This window comes from Dromiciops gliroides, chromosome 6 (genome assembly GCF_019393635.1).
Source record: "Dromiciops gliroides isolate mDroGli1 chromosome 6, mDroGli1.pri, whole genome shotgun sequence".
Classification (NCBI taxonomy): domain Eukaryota; kingdom Metazoa; phylum Chordata; class Mammalia; order Microbiotheria; family Microbiotheriidae; genus Dromiciops; species Dromiciops gliroides.
The window spans coordinates 16,107,280-16,135,279 of record NC_057866.1 but is presented as its reverse complement, the minus strand read 5'-3'; the positions used below and the strand labels follow the sequence as shown (position 1 = coordinate 16,135,279).

The 28,000-nt window shown below is 37.6% G+C and overlaps 1 protein-coding gene across 1 annotated transcript; it reads left to right on the top strand.

Moving 5' to 3' along the window:
- Positions 1-27: 27 nt before the first annotated feature.
- Positions 28-25,528, top strand: LOC122731563 (glycine N-acyltransferase-like protein 2). The gene is given in 6 exon segments (XM_043971753.1): positions 28-156; positions 8,621-8,720; positions 10,171-10,278; positions 16,903-17,047; positions 19,932-20,112; positions 22,734-25,528. Coding segments are annotated over 5 exon segments (924 nt in total). The 5' UTR covers positions 28-156; positions 8,621-8,642; the 3' UTR covers positions 23,146-25,528.
- Positions 25,529-28,000: the final 2,472 nt, after the last annotated feature.

Below are 28,000 nucleotides of genomic sequence, written 5' to 3'. Positions count from 1 at the left end.
TACCATAGTTGAAACATTTTTTTCCAAATTAGAAACCGGTTTGTGAGCCCAGCCTCAGAAGAAGCCACTGGCGCTGAAGACTCTGGGGCCATTGGAAGCACTGTCTGTACTTGGCTGGGTCTGGACCATGTACTGAGCTGTTCAGCCTATCCGCAGGTGATCACAATTGCCCTCTTTTGCTGAAAAATAGTCTCACTCTGTTCTTAGGTACATTAGGCTGCTCTGTGGTTTCTTTTTTTTTTTTAATGGCATTAATTGGGAGTGAGTGGATGGGTTTAGCTGGATCTTGCAGGAATCAAAACCTCTCCTTTGTCATCTTGGCTCTGCCCCTCCCCCCAAATCACCTTAGAAACTTATAAGATTGCAAGCATCTGCTTTTCTGGGGCTCCCAGGTAAAGGGACTTAAGGAATTTGGCTTAAAGCTGACAGGGTATGCCCTGTTTCACAGGAATTAAATAATTCTCAATTTGGATAGCACAAGGAGATATTTAAGATTTTATATAATAATCACAATAATCAACAACCACTATTTTGACTATATCCAATATTTATGTAGTATTAGATTTAATATGGTCTTACTAAAGGGTAGATAGATGGAATTAATTACATGACCCAATCTTGCTGAGACTGAAGCTAACAGCTGAAAGGTGGTTTTAGCACAGGGTGGTCCAATGATTAGAGGCTGATTTTTTAAAAATAAAAATATTTTCTTTACATTTTCTAGCTTTTAATTAAAACCAAATCACTGTACTTTACTGAGCATGTGTATAGATCTTAAAATCTTAAAATACAGATGAGAATATTTTAAGAGGTTCAGTGTTATGCCTACTTCACAGAAAACTATTATCCATACCTTCTATATTTCTAAAATTTTTCTTTAAAACTTTTACATCAGTCTTTCAGCAATTAAATCCATAACCTAAAAGAATTAAAGCAAATTTCACATCCTGCCAATATCTAATACAACAAATTGTTAAACTAATATTAGGCATTTTTTGCACATTACTAATGGAGGAGGCAAAAAGGGGTTATCAGATAAACTTAAGCTTGAGTCCTTATTAATAGTACCTAAAAGGGTTAACAGAGAAACTCAGGTTTGTGTTCTTACAGTAACCAAAATGGTTTGTCCCTATCAACCCTCCCCATCAACAGAGACTGTAACTAGGGACCATTAACCATGAATAGTCATTAATATTACTAAATGACAGGACACCTAGAAACCAGATGTTAAGAGATATCATAAACACAGAGACCCTCTAGGTCTGATAAGTTTGATCATGTCTTTAGGAACATGTGCAGAAAGGGCCAAATGTGTCCTTAGGTTCACCTTATGATATGCAAACACCAAAAACACACCTCCAAGGAAAAAGGTACCTGCCTTGGGGGTTGTCTTAAGACCCCAGGAAGTCCAAATTAGGATAAGATTTCCCACGAACCTCCCACAAGAAAGAGACTAAGATAATGATGAGATAACCTACTTTTTCTCTATAAATATAATTATTCTTCTTCCCCCTGTGATGCACCTATCTCCATGGTGGTTTCCCTGTGGTCATTCATGGTGTTTCAATAAAACTTGGGAAACTGACTCATTGAGTCTTGTAATTCTTTTGGACACCTCGAGATCAATTTGATCAATTAAACCCACCTCCACTTCAATTACAAACAATAAATTTCACTTAAAATGAAACCAGAATTAATTCAATTCCACCTGGATCTATATTCCAAATGATATCATATAAAATCTTAATTTATAACTTTAATTATTTAGTATTATATTTTACCCAAGAGCTATTTATTACAAGCATTTACAATTGTAGGATTTCCTGATTTTAAACTATTCCACAACAAAAGATTTTAAAAGTGGAAGTATAAACCAGCTTTTAACTATAATAAATCCTATTACACTTAAAAGCTAGTTGATATCACATTCCTTCTTTCTCTTATAGCAGAAACTGCCACTTGGAAAGACAGGGGTTTAGGACATGTGGCATCCTCCATTTTGATCCTAATCCTCTGTAACTTTGTCTAGTGGCTTTTAAATTCCTATTTTTTCCAAAGTTAAATCCAGGGGATTCTCTTCATTAATCTGCCTATTACAAAGTGTAGGTGCTCCCTAGTAAATCCTTCATTGATCTTAGCAGATTTGAAAATTTAAAAAAAAATCATATACTTACCCTTCTCAGTGTCTTGCAGGTGTTAACCTTGTAGGATTAAGAGGGCTAATTTACAAATCAAGAGAGTCTTCACCTTCAAAGCTTTTTTGTTTGTTGTTTGTCCTTCATTCTGAAGAGGTCCATGACATTGGGGTGATGTCATGACTTGCAGTAAATTGGATTTAAGTGAGGGAGGGCTGTGCAAGGTCATCAACCTCACTCTCTCCTCCAGAGCCATCTGGATCTAGTGGCAAGATATACATCAGGAGGACTGGAGATGGTCTCAGATGTTTAAGGCAAGTGGGATTAAGTGATTTATCCAGGGTCATACAGCTAGTATGTGTCTGAGGTGAGATTTGAACTCATGTCCTCCCAACTTCAGGGGCTAATGCTCTATCCACTGTACCACCTAGATGTCCTAAAAAGAGCTTTTAAAATCTTGAAGTTATGATAGAATAAAGCCATGATAAAAGTATGTTGTTATTATTATTATTATTATTGCAGTTTTTAACACATTGCCCTGATGTCAGATATTTTGGAGACAAAAAACATTTCTCTAGATTTAATTTAAACAGAAACTATAAACTTTATCTAAACCTCAGTTATCTTTAATTGGCCCATTTAATTGATCTTACTTGAGATAAATGCCTTGTTCCCAAATTCTACCCCTAGCCTAAATCTGGTTAGACACTAAGAGGGGAAAATCCCCAGTTTTTAAAAATCCCTTTGGAAAACCTCATAGAACTGCATAAAAAGACCCAGACAAAAACAAACAAAACAACTTAAAATCTAGATATAATGGCAGGCTTCTCAGCCAGAGCTACCTGACCTGCAAAGATTTTTTTTTTTGGACTATGCTTGAGACAAGACTGGGGTACTGTCAGCCTGCCCCCAAAATAGTCCAAGATCTTCAGGTCCTTTTCCCAAAGGCATTTTGTGTACAACACTTCTCATTTAGCCTTCATAGCTGTGATGTGGGATGGAATTAAGGTTATCGGATTGATCGTGAGGTGTCCCAAAAGAATTACAAGACTCAGCGCCTCAGTTACCCATTTTATTGCAATATTGTGAGTGATCACAGGGAGAGCACCCAAAGGTGTCTCTCAAATAGGGAAAGAGAAGACAGTTATATTTATAGTATGGATAAATTAATTATCAGTCTCATTATAAAAATCTCCACCTTAGGGAGGTACATAGAGGTTCATATCCTAATTTGGACTTCCTTGGGTCCTAAGTCAACCTCTGAGGCAGGTACCTTTTTCTGTGGAGGTGTGTTTTGGGGGTTTACCCATCATAAGGTGAATTTGGGGACAAATTTGGCGTTTTCTGTGCATGTTCATAAAAACATACCTCAACTTGTCAAGGTCAGAGTGTCTTTGTGTTTTTGATCTCTTTCTTTTTTTTAGGCCTGATTTCTGGCTATTAACATTTATCAGTTAGGATCTCTGTGACCTGTCTCTTTATGTTTTTGTTGTGGGTAGTGATTAAAGGGGACAAAACCTCCAGGTAACAATTAACAAGAACCTAGGATTGATAAAAGTCCAAGTCTTAAGTTATCCATTAACTCCTTTCAGAACTGGGGTCTGTAAGTTATCCATTAGCCCCTCATGGAGCTCATATCTAAATCAGAGCTCGGGTCTTAGATTTGTCTATTAGCCCCTTCTTTACCTCCTCCATCACTTGCAACCACAAAAATATTTATTGACATATTGTCAATATTTATATAGTCACAATTTACTGTGACTACTATGTTCCATTTTTAATTACACTATTTACATAGGAGGTACTGAAAGTTTCTTTGAATTCTGTCAAGTAAAAACTATTTCCTTTTAATTTCTGCCAGTGTCTATCAATGTATTTAGTTGCAGGATGAATTACCAGGAAAAAAGAAGGGATATAATTGCCAGAAAATTGTCCTCACAAATGACAGATTTTGCACCCTTTTGAGTAGGGCATTATGTAGACTCAGTCAATCAACAGTCATTTATTAAGCATTTACTCTGTGCCAGGAATGGTGTTGAGTGCTGAGAATACAAGCATAAGGAATGAACTGAATTCTATTCACAAAGATCTTACATTCCAATATAAGGAAAAGATTCTGTACGAGGTAAAGACTGTTTTATATGCTCTCTAGAGACTACCAATCAGAAGGCATGAGAGGCTGCCAAGATGGTTCTGGACATCTCAGTAAGTAGAATACCAGATCTGGTGCAAAAGACTTGACTGGTCCGAATGGCAGATGCCTTGTGTAAGTAGTTTAAGACTTATATAAAGAAGGTACAAAACCCCATTCCACATAATTCAGTAGACATTTATTGTGAGCCTACTATGTGACTGGAATGGGAGGTAGGGATAAAATGATAAAGGAAAGTAGTCGCTGAACTCAACTAGTATGTAGTCTCTTTTCAGCATGGAAACAACATACTTAACACTTACAAGAGGATGCACTTCCAACTCCAGCTAATTACCTGGACAGCAAAAATAGTAGCAAACCTTCCAAAGTGATGCATTTAGTAGGAGGTATCTTTAGCATACTGCCTCTTGCATTGTCATAGTTCAGGGATAATTCCTTCTGAAAATAAAGCCAATACTATAGAAGAACTTGACCCTGGCCCACTGTCCTTCCTCCTCATACAAGAATGTTTCCCAGTGGGGCATGGACTGAGGAAGTGGCTTCCTACCAGGGATATAAGGCATGACTTTCTTCATTCAACACTGTGGATCCTGACGAGGGAGATAGATCACTATCCATTTAATGATCAGATTCCCCTCCTTCCAAAATTACTTTTTTTTTCTTCTAGGAAACTTTCCAAAGTGGATAGGCATTGAATCACCTCTACATTTCCAATACGAATAGCTTTTGTGTTACTTCCAAAGAGGTGGAGCTTAGAGAAATATGTCATTGAGCATAAGATCTATTCATACCTGAAGCAGTAGATAGTGCTTCTAGAATTTTGGCTCTTAGCCTTTCCTTCTGGATTCTGCTCCTTTGTTCCCCTTCTTCTGCTGAGCCAGGAGTTTCCCTCTAGACTTTCCTTGCTAACCTGAGTCTGTTTGTTTCTTGTCTCTTCTTTTCTCTTCTCTTCTTCCTTTCATCTCTTGTCCTGACCTGTCCTGTCCTATCTTCTCTCTTCTCTTCTCTTTCTTTTATTTTCCTTACTCTCCATTTCTTTCTCTTTGTTTTTCTTCTCTCTTTCCTTTTCTCTCCCCCTCTCTCTGTGACCTGCCCCTCTCCCTGTATCTCTCCCCTTCTGTTAGGAATTCAGAAGATAAGCAGACCTCACCTTGACTGCAGACAAGCCCTACAGGATTTAGAACAGGTATTGATTGCCATGCAGTATATTTTTCTCTTTGTTGAAATATTTGTGGACTTTCTATACTTAGACTTTATTTGTTAGGATTCTATTTTGATTACATAGACATAGCTTCAGTTTTTCATTTGGAGATGCTGTCCCATGTATTGGCAGCAGGGACTTTTTAGCACCCCTCACTGATGATGATGAAAAGCTACATTCATTTCATAACTGATACACTTGCATGTTGCTGAGATTAAGACTTCCCTATTGGCTCAAGTGCTTCTAGTTCAACATATACAACATGGCCATATTCATTACTGAGCTAAAAAGATTCCTTATAGAGTATTTTAATACTTCTTCTCCTAGAACAAAACTGCATAGTTATTTAGTGGATATGGTTTTATAGGTGTTATAAGATAAAGGGCAAATGATGCATGGAATTTTGATTTCCTGACAGATGGAAAGTCCAGGCAGAATGACAGTTGATGGAAATAAGGGGTGTGTTTTTCTCCAGTTTCCAGTATTGCAAGGTGGTCATCAGAGGCTGAGAAGTCCCCTGGTAGCCATGGACTTATAATGTGCACAGTCGTATTCACCATGGAACCAATGGGACTAACCACTGGCCAGGGTGTTGTGGGAGGAGAGTTTCGCAGGCCTATATACATATAATTTTTATCATTGAATTCATCTTGCTGTATGGACCTTATATTTGTAATACTGTCACTTCTTTAGTTGCTTCTAGGATTAAAGCTTTTACTGAAGCCGCAAAAAAAAAAAAAAAAAAAAAAAAAACAGGACCTGAGTCCAGAGGACTCCAGCCCAACCCAGCCCAGGACTAGAAGTGCTTATAATAACGAGCTGCCTAAAAAACACCAACAAAATAAAAATGAGCAAGCAAAGGAGAAAGAACCTAACCATAGACAGTTACTAGGGAGGTAGAGAAGAGTTGGGTTAATTTTCAGAGGATAATGAAATAAAAAAGCATCTCTTACCCCAAAGAACAATGTCAAATGGACACATATCCCCCCTCCCCCAAAAAAAAAAACTTATTGGAAGTACTTTAAAAAGGATTTTAAATATAAAATAAGAGCTATTGAGAAAAAATTAGGAAAAATAAGGACAATATAAGAAAACCAAGAAAACTATGAAAAGAAAGTCAACCAACTAGCAAAAAGAGAGCCAGAATCTTAAGGAAGAAAACAACTCCTTGAAAACTAGAATTGGGCAAAGGGAAGTGAATGATATTATGAGACCAAGAGATAAGGAAACAAAAGAAAAGAATGAAAAAATAGAAGATAATGTGAAACATTTCATAAGAAAAAAACTGATCTGGAGAACAGATTAAGAAGAGAAAAAATAATAATAATAAGACTATCTTAATTCAAAATTATAAGAAATAATTAAAGAAAATTGCCCCAAAGTTTTAGAACAAGAAGGGAAAGTACAAATAGAAAAAATCCATCAATTACCACTTGAAAGGGATCCCAGGATCAAAATCTATAGGAATATCATAGTCAAATTTCAAAATCTCCAGGTTGGGGAAAAAATATTACAAGAACAAGGAAAAAAAAACAATTCAAATATCCTAGATAGCAACAGCAGTATTGGTTTTTTTTAGCAGTATTGTTTTAAGAACAACTTTGAGCAATCAAGTTATTGTATCATAAATGCCCAAACTTACTGAAAAGATCCTATGAAGAAAAATGCTGCATCAATATAGAAAAAAGAACTGACATAGATAAATAGATAAGATAGATGCATATATATACATATGTATGTATATACAGTATGTGTATATGCACATATATATACATAGATACATACACAAACACACACAGATTTTTTTCTAATGGTAGCCATCTCTCAGTTGGGAAAGAGGAGGTAAAAAAAAAGTAAGTTGCATGATTACTTGGTGTTACATTTGAAAGGATTAGGAAGTTGTACATAATGAATTTGCAATTTCAGGGCAATACTCTGTTTTTTTGTTTTGTTTTGGTTTTTTGGTGAGGCAATTGGGGTTAAGTGACTTGCCCAGGGTCACACAGCTAGTAAGTGTCAAGCATGAGGCCAGATTTGAACTTAGGTACTCCTGACTCCAGGGCCGGTGTACCACCTAGCTGCCCCCACTTTGTTATGGACATGTTTGTTCTATTTCTTAAATCCAGAATAATGTAAATGGAAAAATAATAGAATAAACTCACAGATCCCAAGGCAAGAACCCTTGAGGCTAACATGAGCCAGTTATTGTACTGAGGAATGACTGGTCAAATAAGGATCCTTTAGAAAGAACTTAGTCCCCAACACAAAAGAGGAGAGGACTGGAAGGGAAAGGATCAAAGGGAAGCTCCCTCGATCAACCCACTGGGAGGAGACATTGGTGGTCTTTGGAGAGGGGTGAAATCTTTAGGTAAAATGCTACAGGGACCCTTTTTGGTTACATAGGTTAGAAAGAGAACAACGTGTGGAGATACTTCTTTTTTTCTTGTCATCCCTATGGAGAAACCATGTGTCATGAGGGGATGCTTCTCCCTCCCCTTCCTTTAACACACCTGACAAGTGGTCATCTAGCTTCTGTGTAAAGGCATCCAAAGAGGGGAACCTCATAAGCTGTAAAGGCAGGACCTTTGGTTTTTGAACCATTTGAAGAGTTTGAACATTTATCTGCCCCTCTGGAACCAAATAGATCAAACTTGATCTCTCCTCCACATAATAAGTCCTTTAAATCCCTGAAGACAACTACCCCCTCCTGCTTCCCACCATCTTCTCTTCTCCAGTAAAACATCCCCAGTTTCTTCAGTGGATCCCCAGATGACATGGACTCAAAGTCCTTCATCATCCTCGATGCCCTCCTCTGGACACTCATTAGCTTATCAGCTCTCTCAGATCCTGGTGCCTCCAGAACTGCCCATAATGCTCCAGATGGGATCTGATAAGGATGGAGGACAATGGGAAGCTTTATCTCTCCTAATGTAGTCAAGGTGTGATTACCTTTTCAAGCTGCCACATCACAATGCTGACATACTGAGATTCCAGCCCCACAAAACTCCCAGGTTTTTTTTTTTTTAGAATTACTGCTATCTAACCAATTCCCCCTCTTCTTTTAATCATAAAGGTGATTTTGTCTTCTGATTCACCTTCTTGATCCTAAATGTCCTGAATTCTTTTCTCCAGGCTTTTTTTTTTTCCACATAAGATGATTCGATTACAGGAGGCCAAGATGCTACAGACTCTGCACCTATCCCTGACCAAAAGCATCCCTGAGGCGATGAAGGTGAGGTGGGGAGAGACTCATGAGAGACAAGAGAAATGAAACTCTATAGTGTCATTCATTTGGGTTGTAGAGAAGAAGCTCAGCATTGAAACTGGAGGAGGTGGTGGGAGGTCACCCTAGGGGAACTACATTGGACTGTGATCCATTTACCACATTTTTCTGAATCTCCATTTCTTTATTTGTAAAGAGGATATTCACACAGTGTCTGTCTCCTAGAATCGTTGTTATTATTCTCTGTGATGCTAGATCATGGAGAGAAAGAGAGACAGAGACACACAGAAAACTGACATAGAGACAAGACACACAGAGAGATGTAAAGAGAGGAATGGAAACAGAGAAACAGAGAGACAGACAGACAGAGAGACAGAAAGATATAGTCAGAAACAGACAGAAACAGAGATAGAGTTTATTAAGTAATTTCTATGTGCCAGGAACTGTGCTGGGAATTCAAATATAAAGAAAAAGAAGATAGCTCTACTTTCCAGAAGTTTATATTTTAATGAGAGAAGACAATGCATGCAAAATAGTTGATGGGAGAAGGGGTAACCATATGAACACGAGCTAGAAAAGATAGGAGAATTGGGAGTAGAGCCAAGAGACTTAGCCATGGATGGCCTGAGTACTTCCTGAAATGGTGGTTTTGGTGCAGGAACTCACCAATTGAAGGAGGGACCTAAGGGGCAGAGGCATCTCCAGGTTGAGATGATTCATTTCTCCCCACATTTCCTTAGTAAAACATCTGGACAGGATGGGAAGGAGTAAGATGGGAATGTAGAGACAGGAAAGGAAGAGAGGGTAGGAAAAACAGCATTTTCTAGGATGCTGACAGAATACCATTGGGGTTTAGTATCGTCAATCTGATTAGAACTGGTCTCTAACCTATGAATTGCTGGAGCCAACAGAGCAGGCTACAGACAGGTGAGTCAGGAATGAGAAGTTTTCTTTTCAAAGTGAGGAAAAAGCCTTGCAAACAAGGAGGAGCTAAAGACACATATGCTGGGGGGCCCAGCCCCTAGTGGGGGGACCCGAGGCAGCGTGGGGAGATCTCAATACTTAGACTAGTGGCTTCTCAGTGAGTTGTAGCCCTGAAAATGAGGGAGTGGGAAACATGTGACAAGTTTGATTTATTCCAGAACTTTCCAAGTCTGTCCAGGCCTTGTCTTTGATTAGAGAATACCTATTGAATTGTGTGATTTTGTCAGAGTGAGATCATCCAGAGAGTGATTGCAAAGAATTGTTGTCCTTCCAATCTCAGAGCACAGCTTGCCCACTGGGCCTTAGCTCTGGACAACAGGATGTTTACATTTTACTTTGTCATCATAGTGGTACTTGATGGCCCTCTTTGAACAATTCATGCTGGGAGAGTCCTACCCCTTTCTTCATCCTTATATCCATTTTCTACTTTACTTTGCTACTTTACATTTCTAGACTCATTTGTCTTCTATGTTAGGCATATGGCTCCATTTTCCACATCAATCGTAGAAACCCCTTCAACCTGGAGGTGCTAGTAGACTCCTGGCCAGACTATCAGACTGTCATCATACGACCTCAGAAACAGGTAGGTCCAGTGAGTACTAAAGTATTAGAAAAAGGCCATTAAGGCCAAGAAACTTCTATTAATAGAGATACCTTCCTTCTACCATCTAAGACTCCATAGATTTGCCCCAGATTTGTAAGACAATTAGTTCACCATAGAAGCTGATCTTCATATTTTGATTTTGATTGATTATGGTGTCTTTCTCTGTCTCCTTTTACTTATATACCTGCCACTCTCCTTAAGGAAAATAGTCTCTTCCTTCCCACCAACCTGTATTTGTATAATTACTTTAAATTATCTTCCCTGATTCTCTAACTTCCCAGGTCTTTAAAAATTTTATCTTGTGTTTATTGATATATTTTGTTCTCCTATCATATTAATTTCAAAAGATATACCTTCTCCCTATATATCCAAGAAGCTATCCCTTCAACATAAAATTTAAGAAGAAAGAGAAAAAAAAAAGTGGTTTGGTAAAACAAACTAATACATCAACCATGTCTGAAAGGATATGTAATATTCCACACCCACTATGTAAAGATGCTTGGTCTCATTTCTAATAAAATATATGTAATCATTAAAAACAACCTGTTCTTGGGGGCAGCTAGGTGGCACAGTGGATAAAGCACTGGCCCTGGATTCAGGAGGACCTGAGTTCAAATCCGGCCTCAGACACTTCACACTTACTAGCTGTGTGACCCTGGGCAAGTCACTTAACCCTTATTGCCCCACAAAAACAACAACAACAACAACAACAAAAACAACCTGCTCTCTATTCCTAAGATTGCTTTCAATTATGAATCCCATAACTTTTATTTCCAATCTTAATAGTATTTTATTTTTTCCAGTTACTTGTAAAAATAGCCTTTCACATTCATTTTTATAAGATTTTGAGTTCCCAATTTTTCTCTCTATTTTCTCCCCTCTCCCAAGAAAGCAACCAATCTGATATAGATTATATATGTACAATCATCTTAAATATATTTCCACATTAGTCATGTTGTGAAGAAGAATCAGAACAAAAGTGAAAAACTCAAGAAAGAAAAACAAAACAAAAAATGAAAATAGTATGACTCAATCTGCATTCAGATTCCACAAATTCTTTTTCTGCATGTGTATAGCATTTTACATCATGAATTTTTGGAATTGTCTTGGATTATTGTATTGCTGAGAAGAGCTAAGTCTATCACAGCCAATCACCACGCAATGTTGCTGTTACTGTGTCCAATGTTCTGGTTCTGCTCACTTAACTGCATCAGTCCACTTAAGTCTTTACAGGGTTTTCTGCAATCAACCTGCTCATCACTTCTTATAGCACAATAGTATTCCATTATGTTCATATACTACAAATTGTTCAGCCATTCCTCAATTGATGGGAATTCACTCCATTTCCAGTTCTTTGCCACCACAAAAAGAAATGCCATAAATATTTTTGTACATGTGGGTCCTTTTTCTTGTTTTATGATCTGAGATACAGAACTAGTAGTGATAGTAGATAGTTTAATTTCTTATCTGAAAACTGCCTGTTCATATCCTTTGACCATTTTCAATTGGGGAATGACTTGGATTCTTATAAATTTGATTCAATTCTGTATATATTTTAGAAATGAGACCTTTATGAGAAACACTAGCTGTAAAAATTGTTTCCCAACTTTCTGCTTTCCTTCTAATATTGATTGCATTGGTTTTGTTTGTACCACCCCTTTTAATTTAATATAATAAAAACTATCCATTTTGCATTTCATAATGTTCTCTATTTCTTGTTTGGTCATAAATTCTTCCCCTGTCCATAGATCAGAGAGAAAATATATTCCTTATTCTCTTAATTTGCCTATTGTATTGTTCTTTTTTTAAAAAAAATATTGTATTTCTCTTTATGGCTAAATCATGTACCTATGTTAACTTTATTTTAGTATGCAATGTAAGATGTTGGTCTATGCCTAGTTTCTGCCATACTATTTTCCAGTTTTCCCAGCAGTTTTGGTCAAATAGTGAGTTCTTATCCAAGAAGCTGTAGTTTTTGGGTTTATCAAAGAGTAGATTACTATAGTCATTTACTATTGTGTCTCCTGTGCCTAACCTATTCAACTGATCCACCACTATATTTCTTAGCCAGTACCAAATAAGTTTGATGACTGCCACTTTATAATATAGTTTTAGATTTGATATGGCTAGTTCACCTTCCTGTGCATTTTTCCATTAATTTCCTTGATATTCTTGACCATTTGTTCTCCCAGATGAATTTTGATATTATATTTTTTATCTCTATAAGATAATTTTGGGGTAGTTTGATTGGTATGGCACTTAATTTAGGGATAATTGTCATTTTTATTATATTAGCTTGGCCTATCCATGAGCAACTGATATTTTTGCATTTATTTAGATCTTATTTTTTTGTGTGAAAAGTGTTTTGTAATTGTGTTCATATAGTTTGTGGGTTTGTCTTGGCCAGTAGACTCTCAAATGTTTTATATCATCTAGTTATTTTAAATGGAATTTCTCTTTCTATGTGTTGCTGCTCAGTTTTGTTGGTCCTATATAGAAATGCTGATGATTTATTTGGGTTTGTTTTATATCTTGCAACTTTGCTTATATTCTTAATTGTTTCAAGTAGTTTTTTAGTTGATTCTCCAGTATTCTCTAAGTATACCATCATATTATAAGTGAAGAATGATAGTTTTGTTTCCTCCTTCTCTATTCCTTTATTTTCTATTTCTTCTCATTGCTAAGCTAACATTTTTAGTACAATATTGAATAACTGTGGTGATAATGGACATCCCTGTTTCATTTCTGATCTTATTGGGAATGCCTTTAATTTATCCCCATTAATATAATGATTTCTGATGGTTTTAGATAGATGCTGCTTACCAGTGTAAGGAAAGCTCCATTCATTCCTATGCTCTCTAGAATTTTTAATAGGAAAGGGTGATTTATCTTGTTAAAAGTTTTTCTGCATCTCTTGAGAGAAATATGTGATTTTTTTTTAGTTTTGTTAGTGATGTAGGCAATTATGATGATGGTTTTCCTAATATTAATCCAGCCCTGTATTCCTGGTATAAATCCCGCCTGGTCATAGTATATTATCCTGGTGGTAAATTGCTGTAATCTCTTTGCCAATATTTTATTTAAAATTTTTGCATCAATATTCATTAGGGAGATTGGTCTCTAATTTTATTTCTCTGTTTGGCCTTCTTTCTTGTTTTCTTTTACTAAATCAAATTAACTGGGGCAGCTAGGTGGCACAGTAGATAAAGCATCAGCCCTGGATTCAGGAGGACCTAAACTCAAATCCGGCCTCAAAAACTTGACACTAGCTGTGTGACCCTGGGCGAATCACTTAACCCTCATTATTTTGATTTTGTTGGACTAATTCCTGGTGTCTCACAGAGTCGTTAGCTTTCACCGGCTCAATTCTAATTTTTAAGGCGTTATTTTCTTCAGTCAGCTTTTGTGCCTCCTTTTTTCATTTGGCCAATTCTACTTTTTAAGGAGTTGTTTTCTTCACTGGATCGTTTTTTTCCCCATTTGGTCAATTGTATTTTTTAAGGAATTGTTTTCTTCAGTCAGCTTTTGTGCTTCCTTTTTGAAGCTGTTGACTCTTTTTTCATAATTCTCTTGTGTAACACATTTCTTTTCCCATTTTTCTTCCACATCTCTTGTTTGATTTCTAAAATCCTTTTCAAACTTTTCCAATTTCATCTTCCCTTTGAGGTTTCACATGTAGACATTTTGACAGCGTTGTTCTCTTCTGAGTTTGTATTTTGGTTTTCCCTGTCAAGATAGTATTTCTCTAATGGTGAGGGTTCTTTTCTGTTTCTTAATCATATTTTAGCTTATTTTGTCAATTTTAAAGTTATGCTCTGCTCCTGGAGCACAGGAGTCACTATCCCAAGCTTCTTATGATGGGGGCCAGGGGCCTAATCACTGAATTTCTGCTCTGAGGCCTCTGGGGTTCATAGATTCTTCACAGCTCTGGGTTTGCTCTTTGTGCTGGGGTGGCCAGGTTCAATCGCTTCTGTCTCCTGGATGGTTCTCCAGCTGGCAGATTGTCTTCTTCACTGGAGTTAGGGGGCCTCATAACTGTCCTGCTGTGCTACTTGCCTGCTGATCCAGGACTGAGGGGCCTCACCTACTGATCTGTGCTATGACTAAGAACCTTTCACTGCCTTGCCCAGATACCTCTGCTTGAACTGAGCTCTCTCCATTTATCCAAGTGAGGAAGACCTTTCCTGAAGTCATTCTAAATGATCTTAAGCTGAAAGAATGTTTCTTTCTATCTTTTTGTAGGTCATGTAGCTCCAAAATCTATTTAGAAACTTGATTTAATGTTGTTTCTGAGGGAAATTCAGGAGAACTTAAGCAACTTCTTGACTTCTCTCCACCATCTACTCCCATTACTTTTTTGTTTGTTTGTTTTTTGTTTTTCTTTTTGTTTTTAGTGAGGCAATTGGGGTTAAGTGACTTGCCCAGGGTCACACAGCTAGTAAGTGTTGTGTCTGAGGCCAGATTTGAACTCAGGAACTCCTGACTCCAGGGCCGGTGCTCTATCCACTGCGCCACCTAGCTGCCCCCCATTACTTTTTTACATGGATTATGTGACAATGCTCTCATACAAATAATATGGCTTATCCATTGCTCTCCCCCATCCCCACCATGTGCATAAAGGAGAGTAAGTGATTCATTTTAATCCCAGAGGAATACATGGCCCCTAAATCACAAAAAATTAGATTTGGGGAATGCCAAGACACACTTTAAAGTCAGAAAGTAAAACACAATGTCTCCTCTGGGTCCTGGAAAGACCCAGACATTGAGAAACCTGGTATTTAGTTCATAGTGGAAGGGATCAATTCTTCTAGAATTTCTTCTAATGGAAGCCTAGTGAGCAGTGGTACATAATTGATATTAGAGGACCAACTGCACTTAATGATGAAGAGAAAGTCATTCTCAGAAATTTTTTAGTTAGCAGGAATTTATTATGCTTATTATATGATGTGATGTTTAAAATTTAAATGTGTGGTCACCTTAAATTAGAAGCTTTAGCACCAGTCTTTGGGCATTAAGCATTTATTAAAGCATATCAGGTATTCATGTAGAGTTCAGAAAGCTAAAAAAAAAAGGCCTAACTAGCCTAGAGTTCCAGCCTGGTCTGGTTCTTTCTCAAGTCTGCTTCAACCACAAACTCTCAAACTGAGTGTGGAAACTTTTTATAGGTCCGGAGCAGAGGCGGTCCTTACACACTGCTTCAAGCTGATTGGTTAGCATCATCCAAATCCATTGGTTCACTGGACTTGAAGGTGGTCTTGAGTTGAGTTCAAAGTCCTTAGCTTCTGAGAACAACACCTTCTTCTGAGAACAACACCTTCTTAAGGGCCAGCCAGGTGTGGTTACAATCTAATTAACTTGAAGTAGGTTAATCAGCAGTCACTTAATTCAATCAGTTTAGATTAATCTCCACGTGGGCCTTTGAGTATCTGCTAAATCCCATTATTTTATCACGATGCCAAGCCCGGTGCTAAATGCTGTCCAGTGGTGGCTTCATTTTTATTTTCAGCTTTGGTCCAATGAGGGAGGGTAATTATTTGTGGAGAAAGATGAAAAACACAGAAGAAAACAGAGATGTTTAGAAGTTTTGGAATAAATGGCTTCTTCCACTCTTTCATCTGTTCTGAATCCTGAGGACTTAGATGGGGCAACTAAGTGGATGAATGGATAGAAGGCTAGACATGGAGTCAGAAAGACTTGAGTTCAAATCCATCCATAGTCATTTATTAGATGTGTGACTCATCTGCCTCTGTTTTTTTCATGTGTAAAGTGATAATATTAATAGCACCAATCTTTTTTAAAAATTTTAATATTTTATTTGTTCCCAATTACATGTAAAATCCTTCATGTTTTATGACTTTGAGTTTGAAGTTTTCACCCACACTATCTCCCCTCTCTCATCATTGAGAAGCAAGCAATTTGATAAGGGTTATTATGTATAGTCATGCAAAATATGTCTCCATATTAGTCATGTTGTGAAAGAAGATAGACAAAAAAAGAAAAATAAAGTAAAATAACAGTATGTCTTTTTTTGGGGGGGGAGCAAAAAGGGTTAAGTGACTTGCTCAGGGTCACACAGCTAGTAAATGTCAAGTGTCTGAGGCCAGATTTGAACTCAGGTCCTCCAAAATCCAGGGCCAGTGATTTATCCACTGTGCCACCTAGCTGGCCCCAACAATATGCCTTGATATGAATTCAGACTGATCAGTTCTGTCTCTGGAGATGGATAGCATTTTTATCATAGATCCTTTAGAATTGTTGTGGATCTTTGAATTGTTGGAAATAGCTGTCATTCACAGTTGATCATTGCACAATATCATCATTAGTGTACAATGTTTTCTGGCTTCTCTTCACTTCACTTTGCATTAGTTTGTATAAGTCTTTGCAGGTTTTTCTAAAAGCATTCTGCTCATCATTTCTTATAGTAAAATAGTATTCCATCACAATCTTACATCACATCTTGTTTACCATTACCCAATTGATGGGTGTCCTCTTAATTTCCAATTCTTTGCTACCACAAAAGGAGCTGTCATGAATACTTTTGTTCATATAGGTCCTTTTCCCTTTTTATCTCTTTGACTCCCCCAATTTTGATTTCCCATGCAGGAGATGACAGATGACAAAGATTACTACAAGAACACTTACTACATCTTCTCCAAGGACCTTCAGAAGTTGCCAGAGATCCTAGGATCTGATAGAGTTATCAACTGGAGGCAAAGTCTAATGATTGATCAAAGGTAAAAGCATCAAGGTAACAGGATAATGGTTTCCTCTGTGCCTCACAACAACATGGGAAGATGAGTGCTCCTAGGATTATAAAGGAGAAAGTTTAGGCTCAGAGTAAGTGACTTTGCCCAGGAATACACAATTAATAAACTTCAAAAGCATGATTTGAGGCAAAATCTTTCTGAGTCCAAGGTCACTGTTCCATACCCTGCTTCATGCTACCATTATGCTTAGTCTGTATATGTTACCATGGTAGGTTTGGACATTACCAAGGTGAAGAAAGTGTGATGTGTGCTCTGAAAGAATTAACAATGAGGTTAAGATGACAAAAGAGATATATACATAATGTCTATTATACAAATAAGAGCATGCTAAGGTAGATGGGAAGTGTAGGTATTATTACCATTGTTTAAAAGGCAATTTGAGGCTCAGAGAGATAAAATGATATGTCCAAGGCCATACATACAACTCATAATAAACAGAGATGGAATTTGACCTTGGACCTATTGAATCCAAATCCATTATTTTCACATATAACACTTCTATATTGAAAGGCAGCCAGATGGTATTGGGTTGTAGGAAGGGCCCCAGACTCACCATAAGGTTATATGAGTTCTGGTCCTGACTCCATATTTTCCTCACTGTGTGTCTTTGGGATAATTTATTTCCTTTTCTGGAAAATGAGGGGATTGACATGGATGATTTCTCAAGCCCCTTCCAGTGCCAGCATTCTATTATGCTACTATTCTTCTTGCTTGGGAGATGTCCAAAGTTCTATGGGAAAGCTGAAGAGAGATTTCTCTTTGTTTCTGACTGAAAGAAAAGGATGGGGACCATTGAATACTACCTGCACCTGAGATGGGTGATAAAGACTGAGTCAACAAATAAAGGTATAGGTAATGGAAACACTTCTGAAAACGATTTTGTCCCTTGTCCCTTGTGCGTCTTTGCTCAGTCAGAAATCAGAAAAGCTGGGCAGATGCTGAGGGACAGTGACTAATTCAGTTTGTTGGACAGGAAAGTAGGTGACATGGCTGAGATTATTCAACCATTCACAGAGTTGATAGAACTGGAAGAGATGTTAGACACCATCTAGTCCAAATTCATAATTAAATGAGAAAAATCATCAGAATGCTCATCACAATTTCAGTTACATAGTAGGTATTTACTACATAATTGTTCCCTTTCCTTACTTTTATTTTATAATTGAGGAAGCTGAGGCTCAGAAAGGGAAAGGCAGAGAATCAATGTCCTTTGACAAGGAGTCCCATTTTTTTTCATTCATTATACTCTTTCAGTAAAGAGTTAGTACTATCTAGTGGATAGGGTACTGAACATGAAGTCAGGAAGAACTAGACTCAAATCCTGCTACAGATACTGGCTAAGTCATTTTCTCTGGGCAGATGGAAGCTCATGACTCCATGGGACACCAAGAATCCATCAAGAAGAATCAAAAGATTGAAAAATAGAAGAAAATGTAAAATACCTCATTGGAAAGACAACTGACCTGGAAAATATATCCAGGAGAGATTATTTAAGAATTGTTGGACTACCTGAAAGCCATGATGAAAAAAAGTCTAGACATCATATCCCATGAAATTATCAAGAAGAACTTCTCTGATATTGTAGAGAGGATAAAATTGTCATTGAAATAATCCACTGGTCACCTCCTGAAAGAGACCCCTAAAAGAAAACTCCAGGGAATATTGTAGCCAAATTCTAGAATTATCAGGTGAAGGAGAAAATAATACAGGCAGCCAGAAAGGAACTATTTAAATATCATGGAAACAGTCAGGATGACACAGAACCTGGAGGCTTCAAAATTGAAGGATCAGAGAGCTTGGAATCTGATTTTCTGGAAGGCAAAGGAGCTTGGATCACAACCAAGAATCGACTACCCTGCAAAATTGAACATTTTCTTTCAGGGGAAAAGACAGACATTCAATGAAGTAGGGGACTCTCAAGGTTTCCTGAAGAAAAGACAAGAAATGTATAGAAAATTCAATCTTCAAATACAAGACTCAAGAGAAGTATAAAAAGAGAGCTCCTTGTGAGGAACTTCTTTGTCTAATGCAAATTTTCACCTGTTTTGAAATTTATGTTGTCTTAATTTTCTGAAGAAGTGAGAGCTTAAGTGACTGACCTAATACATCCCAAAGCCAATGTATGTTAGAGACTTGACTTGAATCTTAACATGAAGGACAACTCTATATCTACTGCATCATGTTCCCTCTCACAGTATTTGACTATTACTGTATATGGATTGCATGCCTGTATTTACATATGTGTATATATTACCTACACACATATAAAGCAAGGAAAGAAAATTATTCTTTGCAAATCAAACTTGTTACTTGAGTGAAGCATATGCACATGTACATGTTTATACATATAATTGCAGTATTGAAGAAATATGTATACATGTGTGTATGTGTACATATATGTATATGAGTATATATGTGAAAACACACCCACAAATTTGAAATTTCTCTGATATGGGTTCTCCTTACCACTATATTTGGTGTATAGTCTCACTTTGGCATAAATTATTATAGCTTTTCTTTTCTCCAAATATTAAAAAAGAAAAATTAATTATTTTTAAAAAGTCTCTCACCCTCAGTTTCCTTTTCTGCAAAACAATAGCACATAGTGCTATTGTGGGAGCTACATGGCATAGTAGATAGACTTGGAATAAGGAAGAGTTGAGTTTGAATCCTGCCTCAGACACTTACTGGGTGGGCAACTCTGGGAAAGTCACTTAGCTTCTCTGGGCCTCAGTTTCTACCTGTATAAAATGAGGGGATTAACTCAATGGTCTCTAAAGACAGGTCCAGCTTTAAATAAACGATCCTGTGATTCTATGCTGAGGTAACAGTTAAGCCATTTGTATACTGTCCTTCTTTCTCCAGGTTGCCAAATGGGTTTGAATGAAAAGATAAGAGATATTGTGTCTTCCAAGTCAGTCCAAGTGGATTACTCCAAGAGGTTTCTCTACATGAGAGATGATACTCTGAAATCTATTACCTCCAGCACAAGCAAGTTGATGAAATCACATGAAGCAGCCAGTTCAGAAAATGAGAGCTTCAGAAGGTAGAAAATTATCAGTCAATAATCAACACACTACAAGCATTCAGTAATGACCTACTGTGGCCAGCTCTGATCTAAAAGCTGGATATATAAACACAAAGTATATCAGTGCCTTTGTTCAAGGAGCTTACACTATATAGGAGAGATTACATAATACACATAGCACATATCTCATATGTGTATATGTATATATACATACACACACAACACCAGAAAAACATATATGTTAACACATATTATACAGATATATGTATATGTGTGTAGTATGTATGTATACATACACATATGCATATATATGTATGTGTGTGTATATATATATATATATATATATATATATATATATATATATATATATATATATATATATATATATACACACACACACACACACATGCACACACTACAAGACCAAAATAGATATAAGGAAGGAGACTTGGTGGCAATGAAAAAAAATTCTAGGAGGGAGAAATGCAGGGGAGTCAGGAAAGGCTTTGTATAAAAAGTTATTGTTTATACTTTTAAGGGAACTGGGGCTGTAAGGAGCAAAGGTAAGCAGAGAATGCATTCCAGACATGGGGGACCATCAGTGCAAAGACACAGAGATAGGAAATGGAGTAACATGGAAAAGGAACAGTAAGAAGTCTGGACTTCAGCATGCATGAAACAGAATGGTGTATATATCATTAAACAGGAAGAGGAGGCTGGGGCAAGGTTGTAAAGGGTATAAAATGAGAAACAAAAGAGTTTGAATTTGTTCTTAGAAGGAATAGGGAACCACTTAAGCCTATTGAGTTGGAGGATCATTCTTTCAGGTCTATATTTTACAAAAATCACTTTTGTGGTAGTGTACATAGTGGAGTAGCATGGGAAGACAGTCCAGGCAGGGAGACAAAATAGAGTCTGCTTCAGCAGTCTTAGTGAGAAGCAAGGAGAGTTTGCACCAGGGCCATGTGAGTAGGGAGAAGAAAGATTAAAAAAGCCAAAGGATTAATTTTCTTATATGATCCTTGCCAGAAAGTAATCACAAATATTGGGGGGGGGCGGGGCAATGAGGGTTAAGTGACTTTGCCAGGGTCACACAGCTAGTAAGTGTCAAGTGTCTGAGGTTGGATTTGAACTTAAGTCCTCCTGAATTCAGAGCCACTGTGCCACCTAGCTGCTCCCACAAATGATTTTCTAATGCAAATCCTCAGATGCTACATGAAAATAAGAACACTAGCTAGCAATTATAAATGACTTTAATGCTTGCAGAGTGACTTACACCTGTTATCTTAGTTGATCCTCACAACAATTCTAGGAGTTAGGTGCTATTGTTTTTTGTTTTTTGTTTTTTTGTGAGGCAATTGGGGTTAAGTGACTTGCCCCGTGTCACACAGCTAGTAAGTGTTAAGTGTCTGAGGCCGGATTTGAACTCAGGTACTCCTGACTCCAGGGCCGGTGCTCTATCTACTGTGCCACCTAGCTGCCCCTAGGTGCTATTGTTATTGAGGAAACTGAGGTAGCCACGGGTTAAGTGACTTTCCCAGGCTAGAAAGTGACTGAGGCAAGCTTTGAACTCAGGTCAGGTCAGGTCATCCTGACTCCAGATCCAATGCTTTATACACTGAGTAACACAAAGGTCAACATGCTCCAGAATAAAACATGATATGCATATAAAAAAAAAAACCCAGATATTATGGTGTAGTAGATAGAGAGATGGTCTCACCTTTGACAAATAATGGTTCTATGGCTTCAGGCAAATCACAACCTCTCAGTGTCCCAAGTTCAGTTCAACGAATGTCAAGGAATGTTGATAACCAAAGGGTAAGTTCTATGATATGACACGTGATATAAAAGGGAAATTTGTGCCAAATTAAACACCTGTGGTTCTCCACATCCAGTCCTCTGTGGCATTTCAATGAAGCTGAGTTCTTGAATGCTATGCCAAGGAAGAGTAAGCTGTGGAATAGTTCCCACACTGGACAGGCTTTGAGTATGGGTTTAAGAAATTGACTATGCATTTCTCTTTGGAAGACCCATGTAGCTAAGCATGAAGAGTCTCATATTCAATGGGTTCACCATCAAGTAATGATTTGGGGTGGGGAATGAGAAAGAACAGGGACTCATGAAGAATATATACCATGTTGTGACTGTCTTTGGTTAATTTGCCACCTGGTGATTAAATTAGAAGTCTTTTGAAATACTGAAGGTCAGTATGGAATAAAGAAATTTGTTCAACCAGTACTGAACCATGTGTAATGCACGCTAAGTGCTATAGGAGGTACAAAGGTAAAGATGACATTACCTTCACCCTCATGAAACTGACAGTTTTGTGATGGTGATAGGTATGTACACAAGAAAAATAACTAGAAATTTAAAAACAAATTGCTAAGAAAAGTTCGGGAAACATTCATTCCAAATTGAGGTGGGGGGCAAAAGAGACTGTCTGAAGGAGGTGTCACTTGAAATGGTCTTTGAAGGATATTCAGGCTATCAAGAGATGATAACAGGAGTGAGGGGGGAGGTTAGAGGTGGATTTTAGGAGATTAGCAACTTAGGAAATATGAGGAGCAAAGATCTAAAAATGGGTAAGTGCAGGATTTCTTTGGGAGACAAACAAGATCGAGCATCGTTTTCCTTTGCAGTACAAATGACAGCTTCAAATTTTCTCTACTGGACGTTTCCCATGCTGAACTTGTGAATAACCACTGGAAATTTGGGCAGAATGAGAGGAGCCTGAGATTTATTAAACGCTGCCTCCAAAACTTCCCTGGATACTGTATCCTGAATGCAGAAGGGAATCTCATCTGTTGGCTTGTAATGGACCAAAGTAGTGAATTGAGAATGGGCTATACCCTGCCTGAATATCAACAGAGGGGCTTTGCAAAGCAGGTGGGAAGAGCTTATATACAATATCTTCAGCAGAATAATATGCCATTTTATGGCCACGTGGAGGAGATGAATGAGTATTCCCACAAAACAGTAAAGTATCTTGGTTTCCATGTTGTTGATTGTGGTTGGCATGTATGGAAATGTGTGCCAAATGAACTTCTTTAACTGTCACTTTTGTAACCCATCTAACTGAATTCCTAAGCTCTATTCTTAACTCTTTGGGTGGCCATGGAATACATCATCCATCACTGTATACTAACAATTATTTGGAGATATGCAATTTATTCCTTCTTAATAGTACAATGGATGAAGATTGCAGGAAAAACACTAACATTAGAATGAGAAAGGCCTGGGTTTCGTTTTCTTTCTTTCTTTCTTTTCTTTTTTTGCAGGCAATGAGGGTTAAGTGACTTGCCCAGGGTCACACAGCTAATAAGTGTCAAGTGTCTGAGGCCAGATTTGAACTCAGGTCCTCCTGAATCCAGGGCCAGTGCTTTATCCATTGTGCCATCTAGCTGCATCCTGTCTGACTTGTTTCTAATAAGATGTGTGACCCTAGGCAAATCCCTTCACCCTCATTGGGTCCCAGTTCCTAACACTGTGAAATAAAAGGTTTGGACTACTTAACTGACAATGCTTGTTGTAGCTCTCACATTCTATACATCTGCAAAGATTTATATTGGCAGTATGGAATTAGTGTCAGGAGATGGAGACAGCTGACTAACTTGTTGCATTCTCAAAGCCAGATTCCCTAAATAGCTTTCCAAAAAAATTCATAGCTCTAAGCTAGAAAATCTCTTAAACCTCTTTTATATAAACCCTGCCATGTGAAAAACAAAGTTCTGTGAATATACTATAAAGGAAGTAAGTCATTTCTGATTAAAGAGTTTGAGCTTTCAGGATTGCAACATCACTTTATACTTTATTGTTTCTAGTAAATATGATTTATGCCCATTGTTCCATTTAGAGACATCTAGAGTGCCAGGCCTGGAGTCAGGAAGACTCATCTTCCAGAGTTTAAATCTGGCCTCAGACACTTATTAGCAGTGTGACTCAGGCAATTCACTTAACCTGTTTGCCCCAATTTCCTCTTCTATAAAATGAGCTGGAGAAAAAAAGGGCAAACCACCCACTCTAGTATCTTTACCAAGAGAAGCCCAAAGGGACATGATGGAAATGACTAAAGAACAACAACAACACATTGTTAAATTCATCAAGGAATTCAGAAAGTTCATTGACATTTTGACAGCTTGACCACTCAATACTCAAATATCCAAGTGGTTTGATGAGGGAGCTCCTGCTCCCTCTAGCTTAGCCAGATGAGTTCATCAGGGTGCAGATGCTGTTCAGGCTAGGACTTTCTAGAAGATCCAGACTAAAGCTCCTGTATGGGCAAGATGCTGAGCTGGGAAGATCTCCCTCAAAATTGGCAGGGCTATAACACCCTTCCCTTACCTTATGGCATAAGCACCAGAAGAGATTCAAAGCTCCCTTTGTGGCAAATACTGACTCCTTGCCACCTCTGTGTGTGAAGGCATTGCCCCATGAAATGGATAATAAGATAAATCAGGCTCTCAAATGCTTAGGACAGGATGTCAGCTTTGCATTCTGAAGGTCTGATAGCTAAAGCAGTAGGACTCTCCTTGAATCAATAACAGAATGGTAGCACTTGGAGTTCCTGTCAGAGAATGTACTTGTTACTAGCTAAAAGTCTGCTCAAGAAATGATAGTGGGGGCAGAGCCAGGCTACATTTAACCTATGTTGTCTACTTTCTTATACTCTGACAAGTTAAAGCATTCAAAAGCAAAATGTGCGTGGACCATAAACAATTTTTAACCATGTCTCAGTTAATTACAGAAATGCATTCACTCTGCTGTAAACCTTCAGATTTTTGCACTTAGGAAAATGGGATTCTATGGGTAGAAGGAGTCTTAGTGATAATCCAGTCCAATCCCCTTATTTTACACAGGAAATGGACCCAAAGAGAAGTTACTTACCTAAAGCACCTAAATTAAAAAAGGAAAAAGCCAAGATTCAAATCTAAGTCTTCTAACTATAAAAAGAGGGCTCAATTCAATGTGGCACCATTTCAACATTAAAAGTATTTCTCTGTCTTTTTAAAAGTCATAGTAGATGGGGCAGCTAGGAGGCACAGTGGATAAAGCACCGGCCCAGGCTTCAGGAGGACCTGAGTTCAAATGTGACCTCAGACACTTGACACTTATTAGCTGTGTGACCCTGGGCAAGTTACTTAACCCTCATTGCCCCACCCCACCCCCCCAAAAGTATACCCTAAAAGTCATAGTAGAAAAATTTTCCAGTCTATGCCACACAATCACTCAAATAAAGACATATGTAATGAACCCTTTGAATGAAGTGACAAGGGGAGGTTTGTCTTTATACAAACTTGAAATTTTGTTTGAATAAATCATGAACTATATAATAAAAATTGCTCCCATTTTTACCTTAGCTACCAGGACACTTACAATCAAATTCAGTACACAATGACAGTAATTATGTCATCTCAGATCTTTTGTAATACATATTTCCCTGCTCCTTTTAATTGATTATATTCTATTTATTTTGCCAAGTATAATCTTTCAATTCACTATGTACATTTTCATTTCACTAAACACATCTTTGCTTAGGTACTCTATAATATCTCTCCTTTCTTTTAGTAACTGACTTTATTCTGTTTTCATAGTCATAAACTCATATTTAATATTATTATAAGCCACTTCAAAGCCTTAACTCTATAACTCCTTATTTCTAATTGTATTAACTAATATGTTACAGTATGCATATAAAATATATTCATGTGATGTTAAAATTAAATGATAAATAATTTTGGTTTAAATTTCATTAACAAATCACAATTACCACTTAGTCATTTGATAATATGCCATTGCACATGTGGAACAATAAACTATATTAATGTTTTGAATTTGAAGGGTTTTGTTTTGTTTTGTTTTGACTTCATCTAATATTCATTCTGTGACACTGGAACAAGGAACATCATATTTAGTCACTTGTAAGAGATTTTTTATTGTGTCCAATATTTCAGTTTTCTTATAGTGGCTAGCTCTCCACCATCTAGTTGGTTCAAGATTTCTTCCATCAAGAGTTCAGTAAGAAGGGGCAGCTAGATGGCGCAGTAGATAGAGCACCAGCCCTGGAGTCAGGAGGACCCGAGTTCAAATTCGGCCTCAGCCATTTTACGCTTACTAGCTGTGTGACCCTGGGCAGGTCACTTAACCCCAATTGCCTCACTAAAAAAAAAAAAAAAGTTCAGTAAGACCACACTTCTAGAATTTGAGCATCAGATAATGCTTTCTAAAACAGATCCAGTAACAAAATTATCCAACCTTTGCTTGACAGTTCTAATGAGAAATAGCCTACCTCCTGAAACAACCTATTCCTCTCTTGCACAGCACTATTGTGAAGAAGCTTTTCCTTTATGTCAAGCCTAAATCAGCCACTTTGAAACTTCAGTCCATTATTCCTACTTCTGACCTCTGCCCTTTTGGGACAAGAGGGACACACGTAATCCTTCAACGTGGCATCCTTCCCATTATTTGAAGACTGCTATCATGGCTCTATTTAATCTTCTCTTCCCAGGGCTAAACATTCTCAATTCCTTCAACCCATGATAGAGACTTTTCATCAATTCATTATGTTCACTTTCCACTGGCCATTCTCAGGTCATTAATATGCTTCCTAAAATGTGTTGCCCAGACGTAAAACACAATGCTCCAAACATAGTCTGACCTGAGGAAAGGATGGTGGGTTTTCACCTCTGTGGTCCAGAATATTACTCTTTTCTTTTCCTGCTGTATCAGTTTTGACTCTTATTGAGGTCACAGTACACATAAAAACCCCATTTCTTCTTCACAAGAACTATTGTCTAGACAAGAACTGTTAAACACACAACCAACAAATCTAATGCTACCAGAACATATTCGAGTGTACTCTTAAGCAGATTAAAATGTATCCAGAGGGGCAGCTAGGTGGCAAAGTGGATAGAGCACCCGCCCTGGAGTCAGGAGTACCTGAGTTCAAATTCGGTCTCAGACACTTAACACTTACTAGCTGTGTGACCCTGGGCAAGTCACTTAACTCCAATTGCCTCACTTAAAAAAAATGTATCCAGGAAATATTGAACAAAAATTAAAATATAGATAATGACATTTTAAAACTGTCAACATGAAGCCTACAGGGAGTCTTATCTAAGATTTAGAAGCCACCATTTCTATCTGAGTTTGACCACTGATATAAAGAATTTCATATTAGTGAAGTTGATTAAGTATGTCATATATGCCTTTACCCACATTTCTGATTTTTAAAAAGTAAAGTGGGGGCAGTTAGGTGGTGCAGTGGATAAAACACCAGCCCTGGATTCAGGAGGACCTGAGTTCAAATCCAGCCTCAGTCACTTGACACTTACTAGCTGTGTGACCCTGGGCAAGTCACTTAACCCTCATTGCCCTCCACCCCCAAAAGTAAAGTTAAATGACCACAGGCCAAGGTCTAATAAGACTTTCCCAGTTGACTTGGACTCAGTAGAAGACATGTGTTTACAACATACAAGGGCTCTTTCTTCACTGTAAAGCTTCTGGAAAGGGCATTTCCTTCTCTGACAAATAAGGGTTTGGGCCATGATGATCTACAAAATCCTTTCTAGCTCTAACATTCTATCATACTAATGCACAACTTAAAACCATCCTTTAGGTCTGACCATTGGATCAGTTCCAAATCCATCTGTTTGTACTATTGTCTAGGTAACTTTTCTCCATTTTAACCACAAAAATAGGTTGAGAGATTTTGCCAAATGTCTCACAAAACAACCTAAATGATTCATAGCTATAGTATTATCTTGGTTTATTAATCCTCCACGACTTGTTCTCAATGAAGTTATGATGGCTCTGTGATGACTGTTGTCTTTTCTATATGTTCAGTAGTCATCCTTTTATGTGATATTCTAGACTTTTTCTAGGAATTAAAGTCGAGTTCTTTGGTCTA